Source organism: Onychomys torridus, chromosome 4 (genome assembly GCF_903995425.1).
Source record: "Onychomys torridus chromosome 4, mOncTor1.1, whole genome shotgun sequence".
Taxonomy (NCBI): Eukaryota; Metazoa; Chordata; class Mammalia; order Rodentia; family Cricetidae; genus Onychomys; species Onychomys torridus.
This window is the reverse complement of record NC_050446.1, coordinates 126314389-126342381: the sequence shown is the minus strand read 5'-3', so window position 1 is coordinate 126342381 and position 27993 is coordinate 126314389. Positions and strand designations below refer to the sequence as shown.

Below are 27993 nucleotides of genomic sequence, written 5' to 3'. Positions count from 1 at the left end.
CCTTCTGCTTTCCATCAGGCCAGTAAGAACTTCACCCCAGCTCCTGGCTGCTTGCCGGGGGACAGTGGGACAGTTGACTAACAAGGACTTGGCAGGCATCTGCAAGAGCAAGGTCCACAACTTTCCTGGCAGGAACCAGGCTGCCCACCATGTTTCCTCCTTTCAAGGTCCCAGGGGAGAGGCAACATAGGACACCAGTGAAACCCCTGCTTTGAAATGATCCTGCTCTCCAACCCAACGGAAGGATGCTTCCCGCACACTTAGGAGCGTGAATGAGCAGAAAACAGCTCATTAAATGAAATTGATTTGGTTAAGATTTTCTCAAGTACTTGGAAAGCTGCGGGGGAGGGGGCACTAACCGGAACCAAGAGAAAGGCACCTGCACCACAATCACTGGTCAAATGATCTTCCAGATGCCACACACTTTTCTGCCTGCCATGAGAGGGACCAAGGATGAAGGAGGAACAGAGAGGGAAGCATGGCAGCAGTCACAGCACTGGAAGGGATGGATCTGTGGAGCCACAAAACTAAAATCAGAAGCTCAGGCAGAGAGGCTGTGCGACTTCCCAAGGAGGCAAGGGTGAGGCTTACACAGGCATTCCTTCAGCTCGTCCAGACACTGTGCCCAGACCTGGAGCACCATCTTCAGACTTCAGCTGCTCAGCCCTGCAGAGAGGTGGAGGTGACCTTTCACTCCCAGGTAGAAAATAGGACTGTGGGTCCAGGCATGGAGTGCATGCCTGTAATCAATCCCAACATTAGAAGAAGACAGAAGGATGCCAAGTTGATGAGCTACACAGGAGGACAGTCTTAAAACCAAATCAAATCATGAAGTATGTTACTGGCTAAATTCATTATTTTCAACATTTTAACAAACCAAAGATAAAGAAGAATGGGGACATAAAATGCAAGGAAATTTGAGCTGGGTATAGCCTTTAATCTCAGCACTCAAGAGGCAAAGGCTGGTGGATTTCTGTGAGCTTAAAGCCAGCCTGGTCTACATAGTGAGTTCCATGACAGCCAGAGCTACATAATGAGACCCTGTCCTCCAGGGTGTAGTCAGGGTGGGGAGCAAGAAAATGTAAAGACCTGGGGCTGGGGTGATGCTCAGTGGTTAAAAGCACTGGCTGTTCTTGCAGAAGAACCAGTTTGGTTCCCAGCACCTACATGGTGGCTCACAACTGTCTGTAAATCCAATTCCAGGGTGTCCGACTCCCTCTTCTGGCTACTGAGGCTACTATGCACACAAGTGGCACACAGGCATACATATAGGAAAAACATCCATATACATAAAAAAAATTTTAATGGAAAGAAAAAAATTGGGAGTGTCTTGAGACAGGGTCTCACTGTGCAGCCTTGACCGGCCTGAAACTCACTATGTAGACCAGGCTGGCCAAGAACATCTGCTGTCACATGCCTCTGCCTCCTAAGTGCTGTAGGAAGAAAGGTTCATGTTTGATAAGAAGAGAGGATTTCAAGACCTACAGTAGCATGGTTGTCCTTGAAGTGATTCTACCCTAAACCTTGAAGGAAGAAGGAGAAGAGTGGTTCTGGTTCACATCCTGCCCCATATTTATCTCAACTATATTCCTTAGGAGTTCAAGGCCAGCAAGGGCTACACAGAGAAACCCTAAACAAACAAACAAATAAAACCCCCCCCCCAAGATATTTATGTTAAACTCCCTAGCTGTGGTGGCACTCCCCTCTAATCACAGTACAGACAGGCAGATTTCTGTGAGTTCCAGGCTAGCCAGGTATATACAGTGAGACCTTGTCTAAAAAACAAACAAGCACATACACAAAAAAGTCAAACATTAAATTGTTCCAGTGGGATGGGATCCCGGCACCCACACAAAAAGTTGGGTGTGGCCATGTGCTATTTCAGCACTCTATCTGGGAAAAGACAGGAAGACCCTGGGGCTTGCTGACCACCAGCCTAGCTCCAGGTTGGTGACAGACCCTGCCTAACAGAAGGTGGGTGTTGATCAGATCACCCATCACCAAACTGTCCCCCTGTAAGTAGACATAGGGGCACTAACAGTACACACCCCTCCCCCACTCCACATTTCTCCATGACTGTTACCACTAACCTCAAGTGAAGCAAATTTTATTAAGTACCTTTAATTAAAAAGCTACACTCAGGGGGCTGGAGAGATGGCTTAGCCAGCAAAGGAACTGATGACCTGAGGTGGACTCTCAGAACCCAAATGGTGGAAGGCAAGAATAGATTCCCACAGGTTGTCATGCACGTACCCACACATATATACTCACTCAGACACAGACACACATACTACAAAAATAAGACAGCTATAGTAAGGCCCTGCCTCAAACAAACAAAACAAGTAAGGAAAACAGTTCTATTCAGAGTACAACTGCAAACAACCCCAGCATAGAGCAGCAAAGCCTCACATCTGTGCACCTTCCACATTCTCAACTGTGAAGTAAAATGAATGACTCTTCAAAGGTCTGTCCGTCTGGCCTCTCTATAGAGTATATACTCTAGGCCTTCTTAGAGCTGAATTCATCAAATATATTTTCTCCAGTATGGTCTACAGAGCGAGATCCAGGACAGTCAGAGCTACAAAGAGAGACCCTGTGTTGGAAACATACACCTACACACACACCAAATGTATGTATGTATGTATGTATGTATGTATGTATGTATGTATGTATGTATGTATGTATGTATGTATGTATGTATAGATATAGATATAGACAGGCAGCAAGCCTTCACTAATGACCCGTGGTCACCTGCAGAAGCTTCTGAGAGCTGGAGGATGCCAGATTCCTTAAGGGGCTGCTCCACATCTCAATGCCAAACTCCAGAGGAACCAACACCCACACCCACACCCACACTGATGGACCCCAGCCGGTCACTCCCAGCTCCCTCAGCTCCTGTGGTACAAACATCCTCTAAAAATGTGCACGTCACTCCTCCTCCAAAGCCCGTGATGACAGTGAGACATGTTAGCAAGAGCCAAGGACTCCTAAAACCCAAGGTAAAAAAGAATTCAGGAACACTAATGCCATACATACAGCCACACAAGGGCTGTGACCTCCCACTGTGCTACAGGTTCTTCTGAGAAAGCAGTGAATTGCAGCAACCTGTGCTTACTGGAGCAGCCATGCATGAGGGTCATGAACTTGCCACCAATTTCTGTCCCTGCCTTCAGCTTGGGTCAAGTGAGTGTTGCAGGGACAGGTAGTTCTGCCAAGGTCTATGTTCTCAGTGAAGAGGTAGACCATCTGTGGCCACAAGCTCGCTGTGCTGTGCAGAAAGCATGTCACAAGTGTAGTGTAGGAAGAAGGGAAGTGTCAAGGCTGGCTAGTGAAATCGAAGGTAATGTCCTTGAAAGTGGCTGCCCGGTAGCCCCCTCTAGTGCAGACTGGTGACAGGTCACCTGTCCTTACAAATTAAGGCTGGCATCAATGGTAGGAAATCAACTAAATGCCATGCTTCAGGTGCTCAATGGAAACTTTAGGCACAGGGCCAGAGGAGCAGGCCCTGCCCTTCCCGGCAACATGCTCAGGGACTGCACAGCATCACTCGGGCGGGCCCTTGCCACAGGACAGTGAGCTTTGGTCCATCCTGGAACAGCACACACAGTTGCTAGGCTCTTTGCCTCTGCTTTCTAGACAGGGGACATACTCAGGGGAGCTGGTATTCATGGGCAGAGCTCAGTTATGTGGGGACTAACGATGTCAGAGCCAAGGGGAGGGTGGTGGATTGGGATGCACAGTATGACAAGCAGCAAAGAGAACACCACTGACCAAAAGCCACACCACCATTCCCCAACTGCCACAGAAGGTTCGGGTGTTAGGGCAGCAATGAGCAACTTCCAGCTCTGTCATCTGGGGAGTGGCAGGGCATGACAGAGTTCCTCAGACCAGGCCTCTCCCCGTACTTCTGCTGCAGAACTGCCACCTCTGACAGGCACATTCCTGAAGACCACATTCCACACAACCAGATTCTAGGTTCCCTACAGTTTCCTGCCCAACAGAAAATAAGTGGGTCTACAGAGGTGACATCAAGATTTCACCAGGGACCCCTGAGACATGCTGACTAGGAGACCAGCAGGGCACACAGCACTAGTGGCACTGAGTCACTACCTGCTGAGCTGGTCCCCAGCATCTTCTGGTCTTGAGATTTTACCATCCTTCCTAAATCCAAGGTGGAGGTGGTCATGACTCCCTTGATTCTTAAAATGGCACTGTCTATGATGCTAGGATGCATTCCACAACTAGGAGAGGAGGGTGACATCTAACATTTGTAATTGCTACCTCCTCCTGAACTCTGGGATTAAAAAGTGCTCCACTATGATGACTGGGAGGGTACTTTTTGAGGACAGAAATTTTAGCCTGAAATCCCAGAATCTGGGAAGCTGAGGAAGAGTTCGAGTTTGAGGACAGCCTGGGCTATATGGTAAGACCATTTCAAATGCATTACATATACAAATGCATTACTAATCATTAAACACACATACAGACGCGCACACACACCTTGGGCCATGCTCTACCTACAAAACCATGCTGCAGCTTCACAAACATGCAGGGGTGAGGAGGAAGGGTGGTAAGAGCCTGCATTATTCCATAGCTCTACAGGAATCTGCAATGCCCTCACTGAAATTTCAAGAAAAAAATCTGAGTGGCAGAATCCTGACCGAAACACCTCTCTAGTGAGGAGCTGCAGTGATAGAAGTCGAGAGGCCCCCATCACTTTTCCACAGGAAAGACTGTGTGTGGATGGATGGATGGACGGATGGACGGACGGACGGACAGACAGACAGACAGACAGACAGACAGATAGTAGATAATAGATATGGATATCCATCCCTAAGACAAAGTTTCTGAGTAGCCCTGGCTGGCCTGGAACCCAGAGATACCTGCCTCTGCCTCCTAAGTGAGGGATTAAAGATGTACATCGCCAGCTGGTAGGAACAAGGGTAAAAAAGGTTGCAGCAGGACTTGGGGTGTATAAGCACTGTGCCCAACACTAGGCGAAGAAAAATTCCTAACACTTAAAAAGTCTGGATAGAAAGGAGCAACTTTCCCAGAGTGGTGTGTCAGGAGGCAAACCGAAACCGCTCAGAGATCCACTCGTCAGGTCACATACCTGCCCTTCCTCCCTAGACTCTACTCGAAGCCATTTCTACAGAAAAGGCCCAGGCCCCACTGAAATGCTTGGAGGTCCCTCAGAACAGCCCAGGACCCAAGCTGCTCGCCACAGCTCCTACTTTTCCTTCCAGACTCAGCTCTGTGGCTCATCCAGGCTCTCTTCTGTGACCTCAGACACAGGATCTTGGTTAGCACACTGCCCAGCCACTGCAGTCAGGAGTAGTGGGAATGACTCAGGGGCCCACCTAATGCACTTGATCTTGCAGATGATACTCACTGGTTACAGAGTAACTGCCAGAAGGGTCCTTAGAACACTGATACTCTGACTCTAGAAACAGGTGTCCCATCTCACATGCACCACAGCTGCAGGGAGCTGCACGGTGGAAACTGTATGCAATTAATCCGGAGGACCCTCCTTAAACTAGCTCCAAGCCTGAGTGAGGCCTCAACTCCCTTAGCCTATCAGAGAAAAACTGCCCCGCTGGAGCCTCCTTTCCCTGGGACCTGTTCCAGTCTGTGGCATTAGCAATTAGGTAATTAAAGGAATGTGTTTCTTTTGAAAGGGAAAGGGATGGTGAGCAATTAACACCTGAAAGCTACCTGTAGTGACAAGTCCACAGGGGACTCCAGGCCAGGCAGCAGGGGCACCAGGTGCACAGGACATAAAGCTGAAGCATGACAACCCCAAATTCCAGTAGAGCTTGATGATAGCTAGAGGGAAGAAATGAAACACTGAACAGTGTAAGATGTTCTGGAGCACCCAGCAGGGGCAGCAGAAAGCAAGAGCCCCCTTCCTACCCCCACCCCCATCAGAGCAGAGCTGCTCTTTCTGGAATTAAAACTTCACGTGACTGGTACAAAGTTAAACTGCAACTCTAAGGGGAAATACCACTCAGTGCCAGTGAGGCAGGGGACTGCCATAAAGGCAAGTATATGGTGCTGCCCTAGAAGCTGGGGTCTCTACTCAGGAGGCTTCAAGCATCTGTGTTAGGCCAGGTAAGGACTCTGATGGGAGCAGGTGTCCAAACACCTGAAATGTTTGGACAGCGACATGCTGTGGATATCGCTCTGTACAAATAAAATGCTGTTTGGCCCGTGGCCAGGCAGGAAGGATAGGCGGGACAAGAGAGAAGAGGATTCTGGGAAGTAGAAGGCTGGAGGGAGACACCGCCAGCCGCCGCCATGAGAAGCAACATGTAAAGACACTGGTAAGCCACAAGCCATGTGGCAAAGTATAGACTAACAGAAATGAGTTAATTTAAGATAGAAGAAGCAGATAACAAGAAGCCTGCCATGGCCATACAGTTTCTAAACAATGTAAGTTTCTGTGTGCTTTCTTGGTTGGGTCTGAGCGACTATGGGACTGGCGGGTAAGAGAGATTTGTCCTGACTGGGCCAGGCAGGAAAACTCTAGCCACAGCGACACACAGCTGTGACAGACAGGCATTTGCACCACCTGAGACTGACTAAAGGCCAGAGATGAGAAGAGCACCAGTCAGGAGTGAAGGCAGAGGGTGGGTGGGGGTGGGGTGTCCATTCTCTTTTGGTGTGGATGTTGAAATAGGGTCTTACTCTGTACCCTGAGTTGGCCTCATTCAAACTTGTGACAACTCTCCTGCCTCAGCCTCCTCAATGCAAGAATGCAGGAATGAGCCAGCAGCCCCGTTCTGGAAGAGAGGTACCGACTAGCAGTGAGAATGCATGGAAGAGAAGATGACTTTAGGCTTCAAGTTAATATGGCCAAGGCTGGACAGAAACACCACAGGTTTCCACTGAACTTCAAACTCTTCCGGCCTCCCCAAAGCAGGACGAATAAGGATCAAGGGGACTAGACAAGAAAAGAGCCATCCCTGTTACAAAACATCCTCCAAATAAAGGGTTCAAAGCCATAAAAAGAATGCACTAGGCCCAGGCAGTGGTGGTGCATGCCTTTAATCCCAGCACTCAGGAGGCCAGAACTCTGAGTTCAAACCCAGCAAGATCTACAAAGTGAGTTCCAGGACAGCCAGAGCTACACAGAGAAACCGTGTCTTGAAACACCAAATAAATCAAAAACAAAAAAAACTAAAAAAGAAAGAATGCACTAGAAAATGTATTGGATCTTATGGACATGTGACTCCTGATCTATTTTATGAAATGTGCTGCTTGCACAGGTTAAAGGCTGGATACATAAGTGATCTCTAGGACCAACAGACTTTTTTCAGAGAAACTTGCCAGGACCTGGAGAAGACCCAGGCTCCGAGGAGACATCACCAACAGCAGAGTGTGCTGTTCACAGCTTCCACAGCTAAAGCCGACCCACTGAGATCACAACTATTAAGTGGGGAAAAGTCCCAGCCCCTTCCAGCACACTGTGCCAGACATAGTTCGGAGCAATGTGTGTTCCCAGGAAACTAGTCTCCTCCGGCCTCAAAGGCCCCCTCCTTGGTGCAGCACTCACAGGCAAGCCTCTTCAGAAGCAGTCCATCAAACTTCCCTTCTGGGTGGACGGACGTAGGTGTTCCCTTCCTTTGACAAGTGAAATGGCACATGTCAAGCCTGTGTGAACTAACATTTCACCAGCTAGTTTAGAGTAGCTCCCCAAAGACACCTGGGCTAGTTGGGGTCACTAGCAGAAGCTCATACCCAGGCAGTGTCTGGTGGAGGACAAGTTGGGGTACAGGCCATTTGCAGGTGCAGGAAGGGGACAACGAACCCTGAAGTGACAAACCAAAATGTCACAGGCTACCTGCCAGTCCTTGTCCCAAAGCCCCAACTTCCTGCACCCAGTGAAGCCCAGTGAAGCCCAGTGGAGCCCAGTGGAGCCGTCCAGAGCTGGAGCACTGCTCCCCAAAGTCTTATCCAGGCACAGCCTTGGCTACACTTTGGTACAGGCAGCTCTCGAGCACTGGTGGGTAGGAAGTGCCTATGTGGTGTCGTGGCCTCTCGTTTAAGTTCTGAAAAGTGAACTTCAACAGTGTGGAGGGCAGTACTGCTGCCTTTAAAAGTTGGCTCTTGTGCAATGACCCCCAGGGAGGAGAATGACAGGAGCTCATGCATGTCTGTGATGATGTACTCCACAGCCTTCCTGGCAGCATCACTCGTGAGAACCCAGCAAAGCAGCACTTAAAACTGCACTAGGCTACTACAAAGACCTTGTGTTTCAGACATAGGTGACTCTGTAGACAGAGGCAACCCAAGAGGCCCACACCTGGAGATCCAAAAAGTGTGAAGGTCACACAGACTGCAGGAGCAGCCTGTCATCACTGTTCTCCAGCCCTAGAGACTCTAGCCTGATGGTAGTCTTTAGGGCTCAAACCTACTTCCTGCACTCCAAATGCAGCCTGTACTCTCGGATCCCTTCGCCTCAAACTGATTTTAAGAAAAAAGAAAAAGGGGTCTGCAGACACAACCCTCCAGGCAGACCTCCAGTGATGCTCACTCATAAAAACCATTGCCAAGTGAAATCACGTGAGCGTCAGAGAACCCCTCGGGTACACTGCAGAGGTTACAGCTGCATGCAGTGTGTGTACTGTAACCTCTACTCCCTACACTGTTTCTACAGAAAAACACAGCCAGAATGCCAACCAATCTCTGAGCTCCTGAGGCGTGACACATCTGTGGAGGAGAACTGTCTGTACTTGCATGCATGGTTACCATTCTGACCCTGTGCCAGCTAAAAAAAGTCCATCTGAACATTGTTTTGTGAACTGATCCAAGGAAGACTGAAGGTGTTGTGCAGAGTAAAAAACATGGAGCCTCACAAGCCAGGTATCCCATGCCATTAAAACCCAGCACAGCGTTTACCAAAGCCTCTCAGCACAAGGACATTGAAAAACGAGTTTCTGAAGGTTGCTATTATCCATGTTTCGGTGTTTACTCGTCTCTGTGGCTACAAGCTCATGCTTGCTTCTGCCATCCTCTTCAATGGGCACTGTCAGGGTACAGGGAACCCCTAAACACAGAGGCAGACAGAAGCCATTAATTACGAGGTACACTCAGGGAGGCTCCACAGAGCTGGGTTTACAGTGTCCATGGCTAACGTCACATTCTTACAGAGATGCAGCCCTAAGATCCTCCATGTCTGGAACTGCTGGTGATCACAGCAGTGGCTACGGGACTGCAGGCAGGGCACCAGGAGCTCAGGTGCCCCGCAACCTCGAAACCCCACAGGCTTCTGTGGGTCCTGTGACAAGCCTGTCTCCACAGCTTCAGTTCTGTTCTCATCTCTTCCACCTCTGCCTTTCAGCCTGAATCCTAAGGAAGCATTTCTGGGCTTCAAAGCTGTCTCTAAACGGCACTGAGGATTCAGAGGCTTGGCCCTGCTGGCTGGGCACATCAGCAGCCAGGACAGTGTCTGCTCCTTTCACACTCAGCTACTCTAAAGAAAGGAGACCTGAGGCTCCAAAGCCGCCGAGCAGCACAGGAGAGGCTGCTGGCAGGGAAGAGCGCCCGCTCCTAGGCTTGCTCTGTGGCCTCTGATCAAGAGGCTTTCCTTCACGTCAGGTCGTTCACAGGAGGATCCGCTAGTCCCAAGGGCAGAAGTTCACAAATGCCTTTGTTTGAAACTCAGTCCCCTTCACACAGGAGGCCCCTTGTGTCCCAGCACTGGAGCTCCTGCACCCACAACAGCCCGCGCTGGCGCGGCAGGCTGGCAGCTCCAGGTTGGACAGCCCTGCTCCAGGTAGAGTAAGGCTGTTGGATTGTTTAGGCCTCCTCTCTCCTCCATTTAAATCACACCACTCCCTTCATGAGCCCCAGGGGGAGGGGAAGTCCTGAACGGACAATCACTGCCTGGTCTTCGGGACTGAACAAGGATTACACTTCAAGAAAAGAGCGAAGATTGAAAACACTGATAAACGCCTCACCTGCCAGACCTTTTGTTGGGCACTTTCTGGCCAGATCAAAATCTCAGGAAATACCACACAAATGAAAATGCAGAGATAACAAAATGACCTAACTGCTGAGAACACAGGCCTCCCTTCTTACTAGCTCTTCATGTTTAGAAGTGCCCCAGCCACAAAAATCATATGCTAAGGGAGCTGCTGCCTGCAGGCTGACAGCCTGAGTCAGCCCCTCCACTTCCTCTCAGCCCCGCTCCCACCACTGCCATGCCTCCCTGGGCCAGCACCCTAGAACACAAAGCTAGAGTGGAGGGGCCTGTGCATGCCAGGGACGTGCACAAGAGGAACTCTGACTCATCAAGCATCCACATGGCCTAGACGGGCCCTCTGAGGTGGAGTGCAGGGATATGCAAAGCTCTGAGAGTCACCAGCAAGTGTAGATAGCTTTCCCTCAGAAAAGGGTTTCTAGATTTGGTAGGGGCTAAACTAACACGCATGCATGTGAGAAAAAACCCACCCAGAACATAGTAATCCTAGGCCTTCCTGTTGGCCCCAGCACATAGGAGCTTTCTATGTGCTAGCCCTATGATGAGGACTAGGAGATACAAACCACAGACACAGACTTGACAGTAAGTGACCAACCATCAATCACGGCATTGGCATGGCTGCAGCCCAATCACACTGATGCTGTGGGAGGAGCCAAGGCATCCAACTTGGATCTGGGAAAGGGCAGTCAGTGGGTGCCAGGAGAGATGCCTCAGGAGCACCTGTGAGGAAGAAAGAATTCTCTCCAGGGAAGGCACACGGTTCCAGAAGAGAGAGAGCACATGCAAGGTTTCCCAGTGACAGAATCTCAGGACAGGAAGGAACCTCCAAAGCCGCACCCAATGCAGGGAGGGCAGAGTGTGTTATATCCAGCGCTCTGAATTCAAGGCCTCCAGGATTTAAGGGTAAATATACGAGACAGAGATGAGCAGTGGCTGGGGCAACATCTGGGAGTTAAAGAACAAACAGGGACATACTCAGGATCCAGGTCCAGAGAGGTGGAGATAAAAAAAGAGAAAGAGAGAGAAGGCTAGGGAAACCAAAGACAACATTCAAGAAGTGCTAGGGTGCTTTCTTAGCACTGTCCAGATGCTTGAGGAGTGTAATCCCCAGCCCCACAGTGCCAATGGTCAAGAGTGCAACAGAGCAGGGCAGAATGGTGCACGCCTTTAACCCAGGCACTAGGAGGCACAGGCAGGGGGTTCTCTGAATTTGAGGCCAGCCTAGTCTACACAAAGCTAGTTCCAGAACAGCCAGGGTTACATAGAGACTTTGTTTCAAAACAAAAAACAAGAAAGGAAGAAAGGAAAGGGAAGGGAAGGAAGGAAGGAGATAGGGAGAAAAAGAGAAGAAAGCAGACAGAGGTCAAGCACGCTAATGGTGCTCAAATCAGGATGTGAGGTGTCACGGGCTGAGCAAAGCGGAAGCCAGCTAGCTAAGAGGAGCCCCGTGTCAGACATTATGTCAGTGGCTTGGGAACATGAAGCCTAGCTTCCCTGTGCCAAGAAGTAACTGGAAGGTGAACAATGGGCACAGTGCTAATGTACTGCAAAATTTACCTGCAGCTACAGGACTCAGGAAGCTGAGGCAGGGAAGCCTGTGTTCAAGGCCAACCTGGGCTACAAAGTGAGACTGAAGACAGTCTGTGCTATGCACATAGAAAAACCCTGCTTCAAAAAACATAAAATAGTGGCTGACTGTGGTCTCAGGGAATAGAGAAACAGCTGAAAATCTGGATGCAAGTGAAAGCCAGAAGGGGAAGTGGATAAGTGAAGGATCACCGAAGAGGGAGCTACAAGGTCTGGATTTGAAGAAATGTCAAAGGCTGGCGCAGGTGTGGCAGGAAATGTTGGACATAAAGTTACCAGGGGACAAGGCCAGGACACTGACATGGCCAGGCATGGTGCAGGAGTCCTGTGAGGGAGACAAGACAGACCCTGAGCCAGGTAAAGTGAAGAAACAGAAGGATGGGAAGGACATGCTTAAACCCAAGTAGCACAGCAAGGCCAGGCTAAACTCCCTGCCCGGCATGGCAACTCAAAAGAACTCCAAACCATGTACGTGGGCAAGCACACACACCCGCACCTCTCCAACCCCAAGGGGTTTCCCTCTCCTGGCAGAGTGTAATCAAGAAACTGAGCTGTGAGGCAGAGCTCGTGTTGTGCAAACTCATTCTCCACTGCTCTCCTAAAGGCACTTGTCTAGTGCCAGTGTTTGGCCATGGACAGCTGTATCTCAGCAACCAGGTCCACAGCCTGGGACTAAAGTGGCTTCTCTGCTCTACCACATTTGCTCCGATACAGGCTCTCAGATGACCAAACGGGGACAGCTACTCTTCAAGGCACTCTCCCATGAAGACAAAGCAGGTACTCCTTGTTCTGTGTCATTATCCACTAGTAGGGAAATCCTTTCTGAGGTCAAGCCATTAGTAATCAGCCATTTGAGTCTGTTCTGAGAATGCATCTTGGTTGTAACCCAGACTGGCCTTAAACTTACAATCCTCCTGTCTCAGCCTCCCAAGTGCCAGAACTAAAGCTGTGTGTTCTCATGCCCAGAACAAGAATTGTTTTTTAAAAACTACTTGTACTGGCTGAGGATATGGCTCAATGGTAGAACCTTGGCCTGGCATGTAGAAGCAGGTCTGGAATTCTTAGTACTGCATGCTTGTACACACACACACACACACACACACACACACACACACACACACACACACTGCAATTGTGCTCTGGAGCATCTCCTACACCTCGCATGTGAGGCCATGGGTTCAAATCCTAGCACCATCAAACCCCCCCACCACACACACACACAAAGTAACAGTCGATATTTTTACAAGGATGGTGTCTGCAGATAATTCATTTTGACTGTTTCTATGTGGTCAGGAGTTCGATACTGTAAATAGAAAACTGGCAAATAAGAAGCAAGCTATCCACAGCTACTTGAGATAATTTTTGTTTTTAAATTTACTTAACCACAAAAGTCTCACAAGCTGTAATCCTATGTGAAGTGCCTAAAAATGAATGGTGACTCAATCATTTCAAGTAGAAAAAGGCAGGCCTGGAGGTGCTTGTGCCCGAGTCCCAACACTTAGAGGCTGAGGCAGAAGACCATGAGTTGCCCACCTGGGACAACATGAGACTCTGTATCCAAAATACAAAAGTGGGGATTGGTGAGAACGCCCAGTACAGAAGGGCATTTTGCCACCACACCTGACACTCCGACTTTGATTCTCAGGCTCCACATGGTAGAAAGAGAAAGCTAACTCCTGCAGGCTGTCCTCTGACCCTCACACACATAGAGATACAGACACACACACCCAAATACAAAAGTAGAAGGAGGGCTAAGGATAAAGCTCAGGGGTAGAGTACGTGGCTACCATGTGTGAAGCTTGAGGTCCAATCTAGAATACTGTAATAATAATAATAATAGAACAGTAGATGAGTATCACTGATTTCTTTTTATTTTTTATTTTTGGAGACAGGGTTTCTCTGTGTATCCCTGGCTGTCCTGGAACATGCTCTATAGATCAGACTGACCTCAAACTCAAAGATCTGCCTGCCCTGGGATTAAAGGCATGTTCCATGAACACCCTACAATTTTCACTGACCTTAAATCCTCTTACAAGGTACTCTACTTGAAAGTCACTCAAAGAAAACCATGTGAATGACAAAAACTACTAGTAAACAGACCATATGATGGGAGAAGCCAGCCAAAAATCATTAAAAATATCCTTTAAAATCCACAAACAAATGATACCTTTATTCTCAGTGCCTGCTGCAGATCAGGGGCTGGCCACGCACCTTCAGTGTATTCTTAGGAAGACAGCTAGTATCTGGAGTCTGTTTACTCCTTTAGCAACAGGAACTTACACTTCCCAGACTGGCCTCAGTATATAAACTCACTGTATAACCAAAGCTCCTCCTGCCTCTACCTCCCCAGCCCTGGAATCCTAGGCATGTGCTACCATGCTTGGTTTATGTGGTGATGGGGATCAAACCCAGGGCTTTGTGCATGCTAGGCCAGGTCATTCTCAGGCCCTGATTCTTCCTGGGAGTCTTTATTCTCTGTATAGGAGAGACTACTTTATCACAATGGACACTGGTGCTCCTGTCTAGTCATGTGACAGATCCACTGCAGCAGGCACTGAGAATAAAGGTATCATTTGTTTGTGGATGCTGGCACCTCCATTATGTCACCCTGACAGAGGGAACAGATAAAAAGAAGACAAGGAGATGTGTGTGAACACATATGAGGAGAGACAGGAGTTATTCTCCACCTGGGTTCCTAGCTCCCATGGGAGGAGAGCTCCTATCACTGTGCTCTGGGATTCTCTGTCACCTGATCCCCACTGCCTATCACAGAGCCCGGGGCCCAGTGGCCACTGTGCACCTGACAAATGAGCTGAGCTGGCCAGCAAGGGCTGTAGGTCTAGCAGAGCACCGGTGAGAAGGCCAAGGGTACTGAAGCTGGCCCTGAGCTGAAACTGTGCCATCGGCCCAGTGCTGGGGAGTGCTCCAGTTCGGAACTGGTTTTGTCCTTCGGGGATTCAGCTTTGTGAGGGAAGCTCAGAACAAAGAACCCAACTGTTTCATGGTGTGAAGAACTGCCAATAACTCTGGTTTGTTTTTTTCTTGTCTCACACACACACATCTCTGTGAGCTACAGGTGTTCCAGAGAAAGCTCATCCCCTAATTCGCTCGAGGGGACTGTTGCTGCTTTTCATGCTCTTCTTGCAAGTCTTCTAAGGCTCTCTGACCTCATCCCTTGACCTCCAGGACAGACTGGAGAAACCATAAAGCACAAGCTCAAACATCTGACACATACCACCCTGCCTAACCAAGTCACAGAGCGAGGCATTAAAACAGCTTCTAGCATTTCTCAGTACAAGCAAACTTGGGCAGATTACTTTTTTCATCAGTTCCCACAGGGCCCATTGAATTTAACTGCCAGCTTGGTCATCAAACATGATTCTTGGAAGTCAAGCATGTAGCACTGGACTGTAATCCCAGCACTGGGGAGACCGAGGCATCAGGAGATGAGGCCATTCTGGGTCAGGAGACTATAAAACACAACATGCACAGAGAAAAAGTTCTTGGAAATAGCTGAACACTGGACAAAAATACAATCACACTCAGTTGCCTGCAGTGGAAAATGGTGACGACGGCCTCCAACTTCCTTTAAAGCAGCAGGGGCCGAAGGAGGGAGGGAGGCAGGCAGGCAGGCAGGCAAGCAGTTACTACAGAGGGTGGTCTTCTTCTGGAGTCTCAGTCAGGGGCTCTCCCTTAGGCCACCTCTTCACCCCTCTGCTCTGATTTTTGTTAGTGACAGCACACCAACCATGTTCCACCAACACCGTGTCGGCCCAGCACTGACAATGCACTTGAAGAAACCAACCGGTTATGATTCAAGGCCCCGAAGACCAGCAACACATGGCACCCAGGACAGCACAAGCCATGAGACTGAGGCGAAGAAAAGATTGCAGACACATCCATCCAAAGAAGCAATGACCCTTGGCTCCAGGACCAGGGACAAGGCTGTTCACACAGCAGCACCCTGGATCTAAGGCATATTATGCTTCCTCCATATTTATCCATAGCCACATCAAAACATAACCCCTAATAGGCTCCTCTTTTTAAAAACAGTGTACCAAGCAAATGATTCTGTAGGTGCTCAATTAGTGACACATAGGTAGGAGGTTATAGAGCCAGGCAAAGGTCAGCTCTACATACAATCCTCTTGATGACCCAGGAAGGTTGTGCACTGGAAGCTGAGGCAGTAGCCACACCAGCAATAACTGGGAAGATGGACTGGAGTCACTGGGGAGTTCACAACGAACACTAAGGTTCTACAACCCAACGGCTTCAACAAACACTCCTTATTACAGACCGACTGTTGGGGCACACCAACAGTACCCTGTGTGAAAGCGTCGCATAGAACCTGGGTTCAAACAGAACTCAAGATGCTGGGTACTGTGCTGAATACAGCAGAATGAGGCTGGGGCCTGATGACAAAACCCAACAACTGCAACTTCAAATATAAGAATGTCAAAAGCAACTTCATTCACTGTGCGACATTTAGTAGTAATTTATAAAATATACTGATTTACAACCTCAAAGGACATTTTCTTATGTCTAAGGATGAATGGAAGGTTCTTAAGGTTCTAACTGGGGTATTGTGAAATTTTAAATTTTATGTCCCTCTTGGAGATGAGCAGGATCATGCAGCAGCCACAGTAATGAAAAACCCAGCGTAAGGACACAAAGCCTCCATTCTTCTAGAAATGCCAGACTCCTTCTAGTTCTTCAAATGCCTAGAGTTGGGGGTACCAGATGCAGGCTATGCTGTCAAGCTGGTTGTTCTCACCCTGCATGCCACAGGTTGGATCCCAAGAAACTCCTCAAAGACCCACAGCAGCCAGGTATCCTGATCTCAGTGTCCCTCATCTTTGGGGAGTGCCTATCAGGGTGGATGGCGAAGGAGAGTCTGCAGCCTAGGACTAAGGCTTTGACAAGCAGAGTCCTGCTAAGAGCAACAGAACCAGAGGTGAACAATGCCTATAATGCAGGGGTGGGGGGCAGCAGACCTCTCAATCAGCCAGCAGAGCCTCTGAGTGGCACACTGCATCCTGGCCTTTGATACCCTTGGCGAGAGCTACACACTTCAGACAAAGAACACAGCTGCTTGCTGGGACAAGAGGGTGTCACAGAGCAAAGGAATTGATGTGGAAACAATCTCCCCAGGCGCCCACTGGCAGCTACCTCAGAGCACTGAGAAGGCAGCTTCTGAAATGGAGCCAAGGGCAGAACACAGGCAGTGCCCTACATTCAAAGTGTGTCTTTCTAGAAAGTGAGCCTTAATGGTGAAGGACAGAAAATGACCCGTGAACAGGAGACTAAAATCAGCACAGACCACGAACACACTCATCACTTCCTCCCTGATCAGTCTACAGCTAACACCAGCATTAAAGGCACTTGCAAGAGGAAGGCGAGGGCAAGCCTGGCTCTGCCCTTCCTCTGCCCAGAAGGGCCCTGGCCCCTGAACACTGAATGGACACTGTCAAAGGATGGCAATTGGATGATGTGAAGGCGAGCCAAGGGCAGCCATTAGAGCCTGGTTTGCCCAGAAAGTAAACAGTATGTTGCACACAGTTCTTCAGCGGTTAGAGAACTGCCACCCCCTCACACTGAAGACAGGAAGTTGTGGAAGATGGCCCACACCCATCTCCAATTGCATGGCAACAGCAGCTGGGAAATGCCATGTTTCTTTACTTCCCTATGCCTGTCTACTAAAGCCTGGCACTCCTACCTTTCAAAAGCAACATCTTCCAATAGCTTCACCAAGAAAACCATGGTGGCTGCCACCAAGGGGTGGGGCAAGTTGCAAAGGAGGTCTGGCTGAAGAGCAGCCCTTGATGAAAAGGTACTTGTCTGTCAACCTCTGGCTTCTAACGGTGATTCCCTCCATATCATAACTGCTTTGATCAATTTTGTGATAGGTTTATTTGGGGGTGAGGAGAGGTGGTTCAAGCTCACAAAGATTAAAGCAAGAAAACAACCTGCTGTCTGCTCCTGGCCAGCTCCAATGCTGTCACCCAAACTGGCAAAATATTCTCACTAGCAGGGAGAAGAGCAAACGTGGGCAGTCCCCTGCACTGTGAGCAGACTTAATAACATACTGCCCATGTTACTGATGCTTCTAGGATTGATCCACAAGAAACACAGGAAGACTCAGTATCTAGTGCAGGCATAACTTGGCAGCCAGCCTATCTAGCACACTGTGCTTCTAAATAAGAAGCATGGCACACCATGCTCATGAAGTCAGAGCACTGAATTCTGAAACAGTAGGAGCTAGCCTGTGGGCCACCCTGCACTCAACACGTCTCCTTTAATGTGCTTCTTTGACATAGAGACCATGGTGGTATGAGTGTTCACTATCCAACCCAAGGTAATATGCTAAAATAAACTCACAGTTGATAGGCTTCCACTACATAATATGTTGCTCCCCTACAATAAAGCAGATACTGTTCCCTGAAACCATCTCTGGAGTGGTTCATCTCTTTGCCCTTCACCAACCCATGGACAATGCTGTATTGTCTGGGGACAGCCTGGTAACAACAGCAATCTAGAAAGGCCTAGACATGGCACATGATTGGGACACAGAACCCTCTGAAACCCAGCTTCAAGAGAGAGTGGGTTCTTAAGTTCAAGAGAATTGTGGACCTGCTGGTTAGGCTAAACCACCTGCTGTAACTAGGGCGGCCCCAGAGATGTGGCCTCAAGTGATTGACAGCTTCCTCCTCAGTGCCACATGGCTCCACCCACCTGCAAGGTGGCAGGAGGCTGTCATGTCAGGCATAGGAGAGCAATCACGGCAGGGCTCTCACTCAAGCTGCTGCTAAGGCACAGATCAGTGGTAACAGCCACATAATAAGTATACAAGAAACGTCCTCTTCACAAAAACATCAGGAGCTGGAAACAGGCTGCTCCCCCAGAAGACTGCAGTACAGTGCCCAGCACCAAGGGCAGCTCATAATCTAGAACTCCAGCTGCAGGGAATCCTACGCCCTCTTCTGGCCTATGTGGGAACCTGCACATCCAGATGCACACCTGCACCCAGACATCCAGACAGAAGACAAGACACACAAACACACACCTTGACAAAAGCAGCAGCAGCCACCACTGCCTGTTCTTTCACAGGCTCTCCTCTCCAAGTCACATTTGACTCAGAGAGGGTCTGCTTTGCTGTTTTCCTTCTAGAAGTGAAAGGCCCTACTGGGAGAGCTACAAGGACAGCTACCCACAAGCTACAAGGGGCAAAACCACAACACAATGAATGCTCAGCTGGGGGGTGGTTTACTGGCATGCGTACTCAGGGCACGTTCTTCATTTGCTCAACTGTGCTCAAAAGTGACTCCATGTGAGATGGTCACTGACATGTGCAGTACTACAGCCAATTTTGCAGCAGCACATAGCTTCTGAGTGGCCAGTCTGCTCAGAGTGAACAACAGCAAGCTGGCGGCTGAAATTCAGTCATTTTTAAGTAAGCTTCCTCCTTGGGAAGAGGTGTGTGTGGGGGGGATGGCTGGTGACTCGGGCTCCATCCCCAGGACCCAGGACGCACAAAGTGGAAGGGGAGAACCAACTTCCTCAGATGGTCCTCTGACTTGACACATGGGTGAATACACAACAAGTAAACAAATGTAATACTCTTTGGAAAGGAAATGGTGTGCCCGTAAGAATCACTGAAAAAGAAAGATGGCACAGGAAACTACTTCCAGATAGAGATGTGGCAAGGAGCCCCTCTCTCTGATCAACCAATGCATCTTCAGAATGTGACCCTGGGAACCCAGTTTTGCGTGCTCAGCCTCTCTGCAAGCACCACTACTCAGCCACAAAAGCCACAGATATAGCCCGGGCTTCTCCCTATAAAAACCAACCAAACAACCAAACACACAAACAAAACAACAACCCCCAAAACAGCAAAAAAAACAAAACAAAGACACAGGTCTGTATGAGAGAGAAGGAACTGGGGACATGAGACCATTTGGCCACCAACCCCTCACCAGGTAGTTCAGTAGGAGTTTCCTGTCATGGGCTTGGATGAAAGTAAAGAACATGAACACGTGTATTTCCCAGAGAAAATCAAGACCCACCCACCACTTAGCCAACAGGCTGACGCTGACTCTGAGCACACTGAAGGGTTGAGGTCTATAGCACTCCCTACCTAGTGAGTGCTGGCATCTAAGAAACTCTAGTCACAGACTGGATGGCATCCTGAGCATTTGGAATTGAACCACCACACACAAGGCTAACACTACTCCCTCACGAGAGTATGGTTCTGTCTGCAGTGTGACCTTGTATTAAAGCCATAGGAGCATTAGACTCTGGCTATTAGTGAAAGAGGCATTCTGTGAGCTATGATCCCTGTTGCCAGTTTTCAAACATTCAAACATCTACAGACTGTCAGCAAAGGCTTGGGATACGTCAGAAATGATGACACATGCCTATCGTCCCAGGAATTCAGTGACTGAGGCAGGAGAATTGTGAGTTTCGGGGCAATGTGAACTACATAGTAAAAACCTGTGTCAAAAACAAAGGGGACTCGGGGCTGGGGGGCAGCTCAGTTGGCAGAGTGCTTGCCTAGATGCTCTGCAATTCACACCCAACCACACATACACTGTATCAACCCAGCACAGCAGCACACGCTGTGCAAGAGGGTGGGTGAAGGTCAAGGTCATCTTTGATATTTAGCTAACCTAAGATGCCTACGACCCTCTCTCTAAAGAAGGAGAAAAGCTGCTGCTGAGGTGTCTGGGAAGTGGCAGTGTCTCCACAAAGTGTATGGTGCTGTCCAGTGGTGGGGACTTAGGTACTTTCTCCTGGAGGCCAGCAGATGTGTAAGCTCTCATCTTAGTCAAATGAAGCTGACAGCAGATGTGGGTTCTTTCTAAAATTACAACATAAGGGCAGCTGCCCCTCATGCACCCCATTTTCATGAACTCTCAAGAGTCAGTTCCTCTATCTTTTACAGGAAAATCACCCAAGCACTGTCTCAAGGAGGGGCGCCCAAATGTGGCCGGCTACTCACTTTCCCATGTCACTCACTCTAGGGAGCCCTCTCAGTGAGAACCTTGAATGTCCCTAGGGATATATATATATATATATATATATATATATATATATATATATATATATATATATATATATATCTTTTAAGCTGCTAGCCACACTAGCAAACCTATACATTTTTTTGCCTAACCATATGACCTGTGCAGACGTCTGCAGTTTTACAAGGGTTATAAGAACTTTTATTACTTGAGGTGAACTTAATGGTCAGTTAGTTCAGGATCATTTTACAAAAGGGAGGGAGAGAGAAGGGGAGTGAAGAGACGAGGCAGAAAGATAGGAGCCATCTGGCTCTAGCTAAGACTGTAACATACTTCCAGCCACCAAGAATATCAGATGAGGAGAAAGCTACACTTTCCTCTTGACACTGAGATGGTCTAGTTAAAAGCTGAACAATGCTTGCCTTTACTAACTGGAGTTTGGAAAACAAGACTTGGTAAGGCTGCTGACTGACAGAGAACCCTATCTTATTTCCCAAAATTGAAATATATTTGTGAATCATCTACACCTCTCTAGCACAGAAGACACTCAGAAGAGCTCAACAGGATTAGAGAAAGCTGTAGCTGCATATGAGCCTGTCACACAGAGGGAACACCTGTGAAGCAGGGAGAACGGCAAGTCGTAGAGCACACCAGCTTTCTCTGTGAAGTCATGTAGGCAACACGGGATCATTGCATTAGGTAAGGGCTCAAAATGCAGTAGTTTCCACCAGAGGGACTCCTACAACTGGGCCGAGTGTGGGCGATCTTCCTGACCCCATCATTAGCCTGGGACAAGGAACCACAGGAACCACAGCCACTACATCTGACACTTGTGGGAATGTTTACTTTGTGCCAGATTTAGGGGATAGGGTGCCATAGTCAGTGACCTCGGGACAAGTGGGCTCCAGCGCCGGACCAAAATATAAAGAGGCAGACCTCAGGAGCATACAGTAACATCAGGTAGTGCACAGGACCCAGAGCAGAGTTCCCTGTGAGGAGGCACACATGTGAGCTGGAAGATGCAAGCTGGATGGGAATGCTAGGCAAGTGTGAGCAGTAGTGCAGGCAGAAGGCCTCCTGGGCGCTAAGATGGAAGCCCCAGGAGAACAAGGACAACTGGATGCCAGCAGAGTGCGGGTCTTGAGTGTTAGGACAGCATCGAAAGCAGTCACACAAAGTGACAGTCACACAAAGTGACAGGCTCAGAGCTATTGTTTCTGCTGCTTTGGTTTTGTTTTGTTTTTTTTTAACAGGGTCTCGCTATGTAGCTCTGGCTGTCCTGGAACTCACTATGTAAACCAGTCTGGTCTCGAACTCACAGAGATCCACCCGTCTCTGCCTCCTGGATTAAAGGCTAAAGGTGTGCACCACCAGACCCAGTTTCAGAGCTTTTGTTAAAACAAAGTCAGCCAGGAGATGGTGGCGCACACCTTTAGTCCCAGCATTTGGGAGGCAGAGGCAAGAGGATCTCTGGTCTACAGAATGAGTTTCAGGACAGCCAGGGCTACATGGAGAGACCCTATTTGGGGGTGCGGGTACATTAGCAATAAACTGCAGATCTATGAGGTGAAGAACCTGATAGGCCAGATTAACCAAGGGCTAAGACGACGACTCTGTGGGTAAAGTGCTTGTTCTGCAAGTGTGAGGACCTGAGTTAGGATTCCCCAGAACCCATATACAGCTGGACACAGGCCTGCCTATAACCCCAGTGCCGCTACGAGATGGGAGATGGAGAATCCTTGGATGCTCATAAACTAGACACCCTGGCATACTCAGCAATGAAACAGACTTCTTATTATAAACAAGATGGAAGAGCAAAAACCAGCATCCAAGCTTGTTCTCTGACTTCTACATGTACACTATAGCGCACGCACGCACGCGCGCGCACACACACACACACAGACTGTATACACAATAAAATAAAGGCAACCAGCTTGTCATCTCTGCAGTACGAAGGACACATAAGTGCCGGTTTATGGGCAGTTTAGACCACCAAGGTGGGTGACAGGGTGACCAAGCAATGGAAGGCAGGGGAGGGACTCTCAGACCTACTCAAGTCAAGAACTCCAGCCTACTCAAAACCCACTTGGGGCACTGCAGATTCATATATCATCCCAGAAGCAATGACTCAGATGGGACTCCAGGTTTCTAGAACATGCCCAGCCTTCCTGCCAATATTAGCTGCTGCTGGGAATGAGCATTAACACTGCAGGAAAGAAAAGAAGACATGCAAAAGACACACATGAGGAAGGATGCTAGAAGAGACTGGAAAAGGGACAATGGTGTTTGTGGTGGGGGGTTAAGTGTGGTGGCTCAGGTCAATAATGGAGGCATAGGAGAACAGAGCCAGGCTGGGCCACACAGCAAGATGCATCTCATAAAACATCAAACAAAACCCCCAAGGGTCAGAGAGGTAGCCCAAGGGCATAGTGCTTGTCTAGAGTGTTGTCTGAGCACCACCAAAAGAGAACAGGCAATTATCTTAATAGATTATCACCCAAAAAGCCTCCACATGGAACTTCTTGGTCACTTCAGTCTCAAAGTGTACCAACATTTAATTCCATTACTCAATAAATACCAGGTCCCATGGATCCTACTAAAATGCAAAGGTAGCAGGCAGGCCAGGAGCCCAGCAGGGGGATCTGGTAGCTGAAAACCACTGGCTTTCCTCTGTTTCCCCATGACTCCCAGCTGCTGGATCAGACACTGAATGTGTTCTGCTTACACTCCAGAGAGCCCAGCTACTGTAAATATGCTGGGGAGGGCAAACAAGGGGTGAGTCCCTCCCAGTTCTGCTAGAACTCTGTTAATTTCCTACCAGGCCAGACAATTTCAAAGGTCTCACACCTCCTCAAAGTGTCCATCAGAAACCTAAATTTAGTTCATGCAAACCAGGCCAAACAAGAACATTTAGATCTCATGGGTCACTCAAAATGATGAGAACTTCCCAATCTCCATGTCACATACCCCCCCCACGCCCCTCCCACATCAAAATGAAACGCGCGGTGTATAGGTCTTTCTTTTCAACACAAACTATAGTCATCCCCCACCTTTGGAGCCAATGGTGTCTACATAAGCACTATTGGAAGTGCGCCTCTTGGAGCATGACAGTGTCAGCTGTCTAAACCCGTAAGGAATTTTAGGGCATTACCGATATAACAGGACTTTAACCCAGTCACGCAATGGGTTGCATTTTAGTATGAAGGTAGCCATAACAAATATCAGGTGGAAGAGTGCCCCACCATACAAAGCCTGCTTGTAATGAGCTGTCTTGCCTCCAAGTAAGGAGCTACTGGGTTGGGAGATGCTCCTTATCTGAAACATATCATGCACTGAAAGTGGCAGAATCAAAGACCTGACCAGCATCCTCTTCCAGCCACCTAAGGAGGGTACTGTCCCTAGTTACTCCTTCCACAGTCAAGCCAAGATCTCTTATTAGAACATCTGCAAATTCTGAATGGTAGAAAGGGGTTCTTCAAGCTATTTCCATAAGCAAACAACCCTGACTCTACAGGCCTAAGTGACTGTCCACATTGCCAATCACTTGTTAGCAGTAAAGATGAGAAGCGCCCAGGCTCCCTCCAAGAAGGCCTGAAGATATTTTTTTCTAGCTGCCACCTTCCCCAGCACTCAAAAGTCCACTTCACCTTTTGTTCTCTGCCCATTTGTCTCAGAGTTTGTAGATCTTTTTGGTCTATGTAGAAAAGCAGTTAGAATAAGGAGAAATTATTCTGCTGCCTTGCTCATACACCTGGAAGCAAAGCTGCACACTCCTTCTGAATTATGACAAGCTCAAATAGGACCTCAGATAACGATGCCTTCATTTTGACACACTAGCAAACATTCATTAAAACAAAACAAAAAATCCTCCCATTTTCTACCAATTTATTCACTATTATTTCAACATATTTCTTTAAACTCAAAAAATAATGGTTTGAGTCAGTTGGCCTTTAGGTGATTCAAATTTTGGTTTTTTTTAAAAAAATGGCACAGTTGAAGCAGGGTGTGGTAGCACATGTCTTTTAATCCCAGCACTCAGGAGGCAGAGGCTGGCAGGCAAATCTCTGTGAGTTCTAGGACAACCAGAACTGTTACACAGAGAACCCTGTCTTGAAAAAACCAACCAACCAAACAAACAAAAAAAGGTACAATTTTAAGATAAAGAGCTACTTTTAAAATATAAAACAGGGACACACCTTCAGACCCATTTTAGAAAATACAAATACTCACACCAGGAAAGCCCATGGTGGGGAGGGCGGGGGGCGCTTCAACAAGCTGTGGAGACCCTGACCTCTTACTGGACTCAAGTGTGGTAAGGAAACTGGAGCGCAATGAGGGAATGATTTCAAAGCCAGTCTACTCCAAGCCAGCAGCATTCTTAATGCAGCTTTAACGAGGCTGAGAGATCCGGGCAGGCCACTCTGACCTAAAAGTGTAAAAGCCGCATTCTACAGTATCTTATTTATGATACTAATGTGTTACAGATCAGTCTATTTCAGTATTAAAGATCCAACTGTCTCCACTTGGGATGGTCTGTTTAGCCAACAACTTCCACACTTCAGAGTGACTGACATGACAATGTCCATGTGATGTTACCCTCGGCTCCCCTTGCATTCAATCTGATATAGAAAATCTGCCCACATATCTGACTCCTTAATGGAATCCATCCAACTAATTCAGAGGCTAGACCTGGAACACAAACGTTGATATTGATCGCTCTACTTTCACAGATTACACTAGTTATAAATATCAGTCCAAGAGAAGCTGACACACACCACAGCCCAAGGAAGAAGAACCCTGTCAAGGAATCTGGAAATCAAGGCCACCCAAAAAAAGCGTTTTGTCAGTCCAGCACATCAAACAGCAGCCTGAGGCTTTTTCCTTTTCCAAGTGAAGCTCAAAATAGATTTCAATTCTCCAGCTGATGGGTCTCACCCACTGCCTTTTGAACCTAAAGCTGAAAACAGAATAAACTGCTTGCTCCCTTTACACAAGGAACAGGATCTATTTTGCACATGCTTATTTAAGATGCCGGGCGGAGTGTGGTTTTGGTTAATCCTCACAACCCCCGCACTGACATTTAATCGGAAGACTTATTTTCTTTAGAGGACTTAGTTGCTTGCAAAGACATCTTTGTGTTTTCAACCCGCTGTTTCGTAGATAGAGAGAAACCCTACTCCCATAGTATTTTATTTGTGTACCACCAGACACTCAAGTGGACCGGACCCCAGAAAACAGGACCATCTCAGCTCCCGATCAAAGGATAAAGACACTCATCAAGGAGAGAGGCCATTTAGAGAGGGTTAAAACTATCTCATTTCCCTGTCTGGAAGGAAAGAGTTTGGCAGCTGGAGGAAGGGGTTCTGTGTCCCCCTAGGTTAGTCGCCTAACCTCATGGCTTGCCGCTCCTTGTTCTGTTCAAAGAGCAAGCCTCCTTCTCTAACAGCCTTGCCGGAATCCCCTCTCCAAGGCAGCAGGCCCTTTGGGTACAGTCACCCCCACCTCAAGATGTCTTCTTTTCCCAACACTTGTCACCAGCTGCAATGATCTGTATTTGAGTGTCTGTGTTACTCCAAGCCTCTCTGGGGGCAGGGTAGGTCTACCATAGTGTTCAACACACACCATCTACAGTGTCTAGCGCCGAATGGACTCTCCAACTCACGTCCAACAAATGAATGGACAGGAAGGGGTAAGGGGGATGTCATCCTAGGGCCTCCACGACCGCCCACCGAGGCCAGAGTAAAGGAAATGTGCGGGGGGGGGGGGGGGGGTTGGGGGTGTCGGCGAGCTCACCTCCCTCCCTGGGAGACAAAGGAAGAGGGCCTGAGGTGGTCCGGTCCAGACAAGGAAGCAGCGGGGGTGTGGACCAGTGGGGACAAAGGGTGGCTGGGCCAAGGTTAGGGTCGAGGTGGGGGTGGGGACTCGGGAGAGGACACAGACCGCGGAAAGATGCAAGCGAGTGTATGTAAGGCCGAGTGCGAGGCCCCAGAGGGGTCTAGACGGCGGGGCCGCGCGACAGGGGTCTCTCGAGCCCCGAGGGCCCGGGAGGCTGCGCGGCCTAGGGGCCCCAGCTCCGCACCTGGTAAATGGCCGCCCAGTTCCCGGCCTTGTCGATCTGTTCGAACTCCTTCTCCATCTCCATGGCGGGACGGGCCGGCTGCCCGCGTCCCCTCGGCCGTCCGGCGCGCTAGGACGTGTCGCTCTGCGCCCCGAGGCCCGCCGCCCGCCGCCACCGCAGCCCCAGCCTCTCGAGCCGCCGCGGCTTCTGCATGTCAAGCCGGCAGCCGGAAGTACGCACCCCGCCTCGCCGCGAGCTCCGCCCTCTGTACGTAGGGGCCAGTCAAATAGCGAGGAGGCTTGCCGGCACTTCCGTGGGGGCGGGGCCGGGGCGGAGCTTAGTGGAAGAGGCCTGGGCCAGAAGAGCTGACCTGCTGCGCGCGCGGCTTGTCGCTTCCCGGGTTCCGAGCTCGGGTGGGCGCGCGCTCGTTGCCCAGGCGACCCCGGGCGGCGCGCCCGAGGCGCTTGGACCGAGGCGGAGATGGCGGGATCGCGAGTTCGAGGCTCAAGCCTGCGGGTTGAGTCACGCGGCGAAGGCGTGGCGAAGGCGTGGCGGTTGGGGCGTGGGGAGCGGCATTTCCTGTCCCGTTCTTTCTGTTTTTTGTTTTTGGGTTTTTTTCCCCCAGGGTGTCTCTGCGTAGCCCAGGCTGTCCTGAAACTTGCTCTATAGATTAGGCTAGCCTCGAACTTACTGAGATCCACTTGCCTCTGCCTCCCAAGTGCTGGGATTAAAGGCCTGCGCCACCACTCCAGGCTCCCTTCTTTATTTTTAACTCAGGATTGCACTATCCCAGGTTGGCCTTCTAACTTGCTTCCAGGTCAAGGATGGTCCTCCTGCCTCCACCTCCCAGGTCTTGGAATCACAGGCATGTATTGGCTGGGGATGGAATCAGAGCTCCATGCAGGCTAGGACGCACTCTGCTCGCAGAACCACATCCCAGCTGCTTGTTTGTTTTAGACTGAGTCACTGTAGCCCAAGCTGGCCTGGAATTCACTATGTAGCCTAGGCTGGCCTCCAGCTCACTATCTGCTGGCCTTAGTCTCCCAAGTTCTCTGCATTTGCCAACACCCAACTGTCCACTTTACTCTCCTGAAATAAGAGAGTTTATGAGATTTCCACCCAGGCAGAACGAATGGATGGGGTTTGTACTAGTTTTCTCTCTTACCACAGTATCAAGAAAATCCTGGTCAGTGCCTGCCTTTAAACCCAGCACTTCTGAGGTAGAGGCAAGGGGTCTCTGAGTTCGAGGCCAGCCTGGTCTACATGAGTTCCAGGACAGCCAGAGTTACACAGTGAGACCCTGTCACAAAACAAACAAAAAACAACAACAAAAGGAAAACCTTCCT

General features: G+C 49.1%; 1 protein-coding gene across 1 annotated transcript in view; it reads right to left on the bottom strand.

The window, feature by feature from the left end:
* Positions 1-26874, bottom strand: part of Ptpn1 (protein tyrosine phosphatase non-receptor type 1) — a 47497-nt gene extending 20623 nt beyond the window's left edge. Inside the window, exon 1 of the mRNA XM_036184934.1 lies at positions 26669-26874. Coding sequence (XP_036040827.1) covers positions 26669-26731 — 63 coding nt within the window. The 5' untranslated portion in view covers positions 26732-26874. The remainder of the gene's footprint in view (positions 1-26668) is intronic.
* Between the last annotated feature and the right edge of the window lie 1119 nt (positions 26875-27993).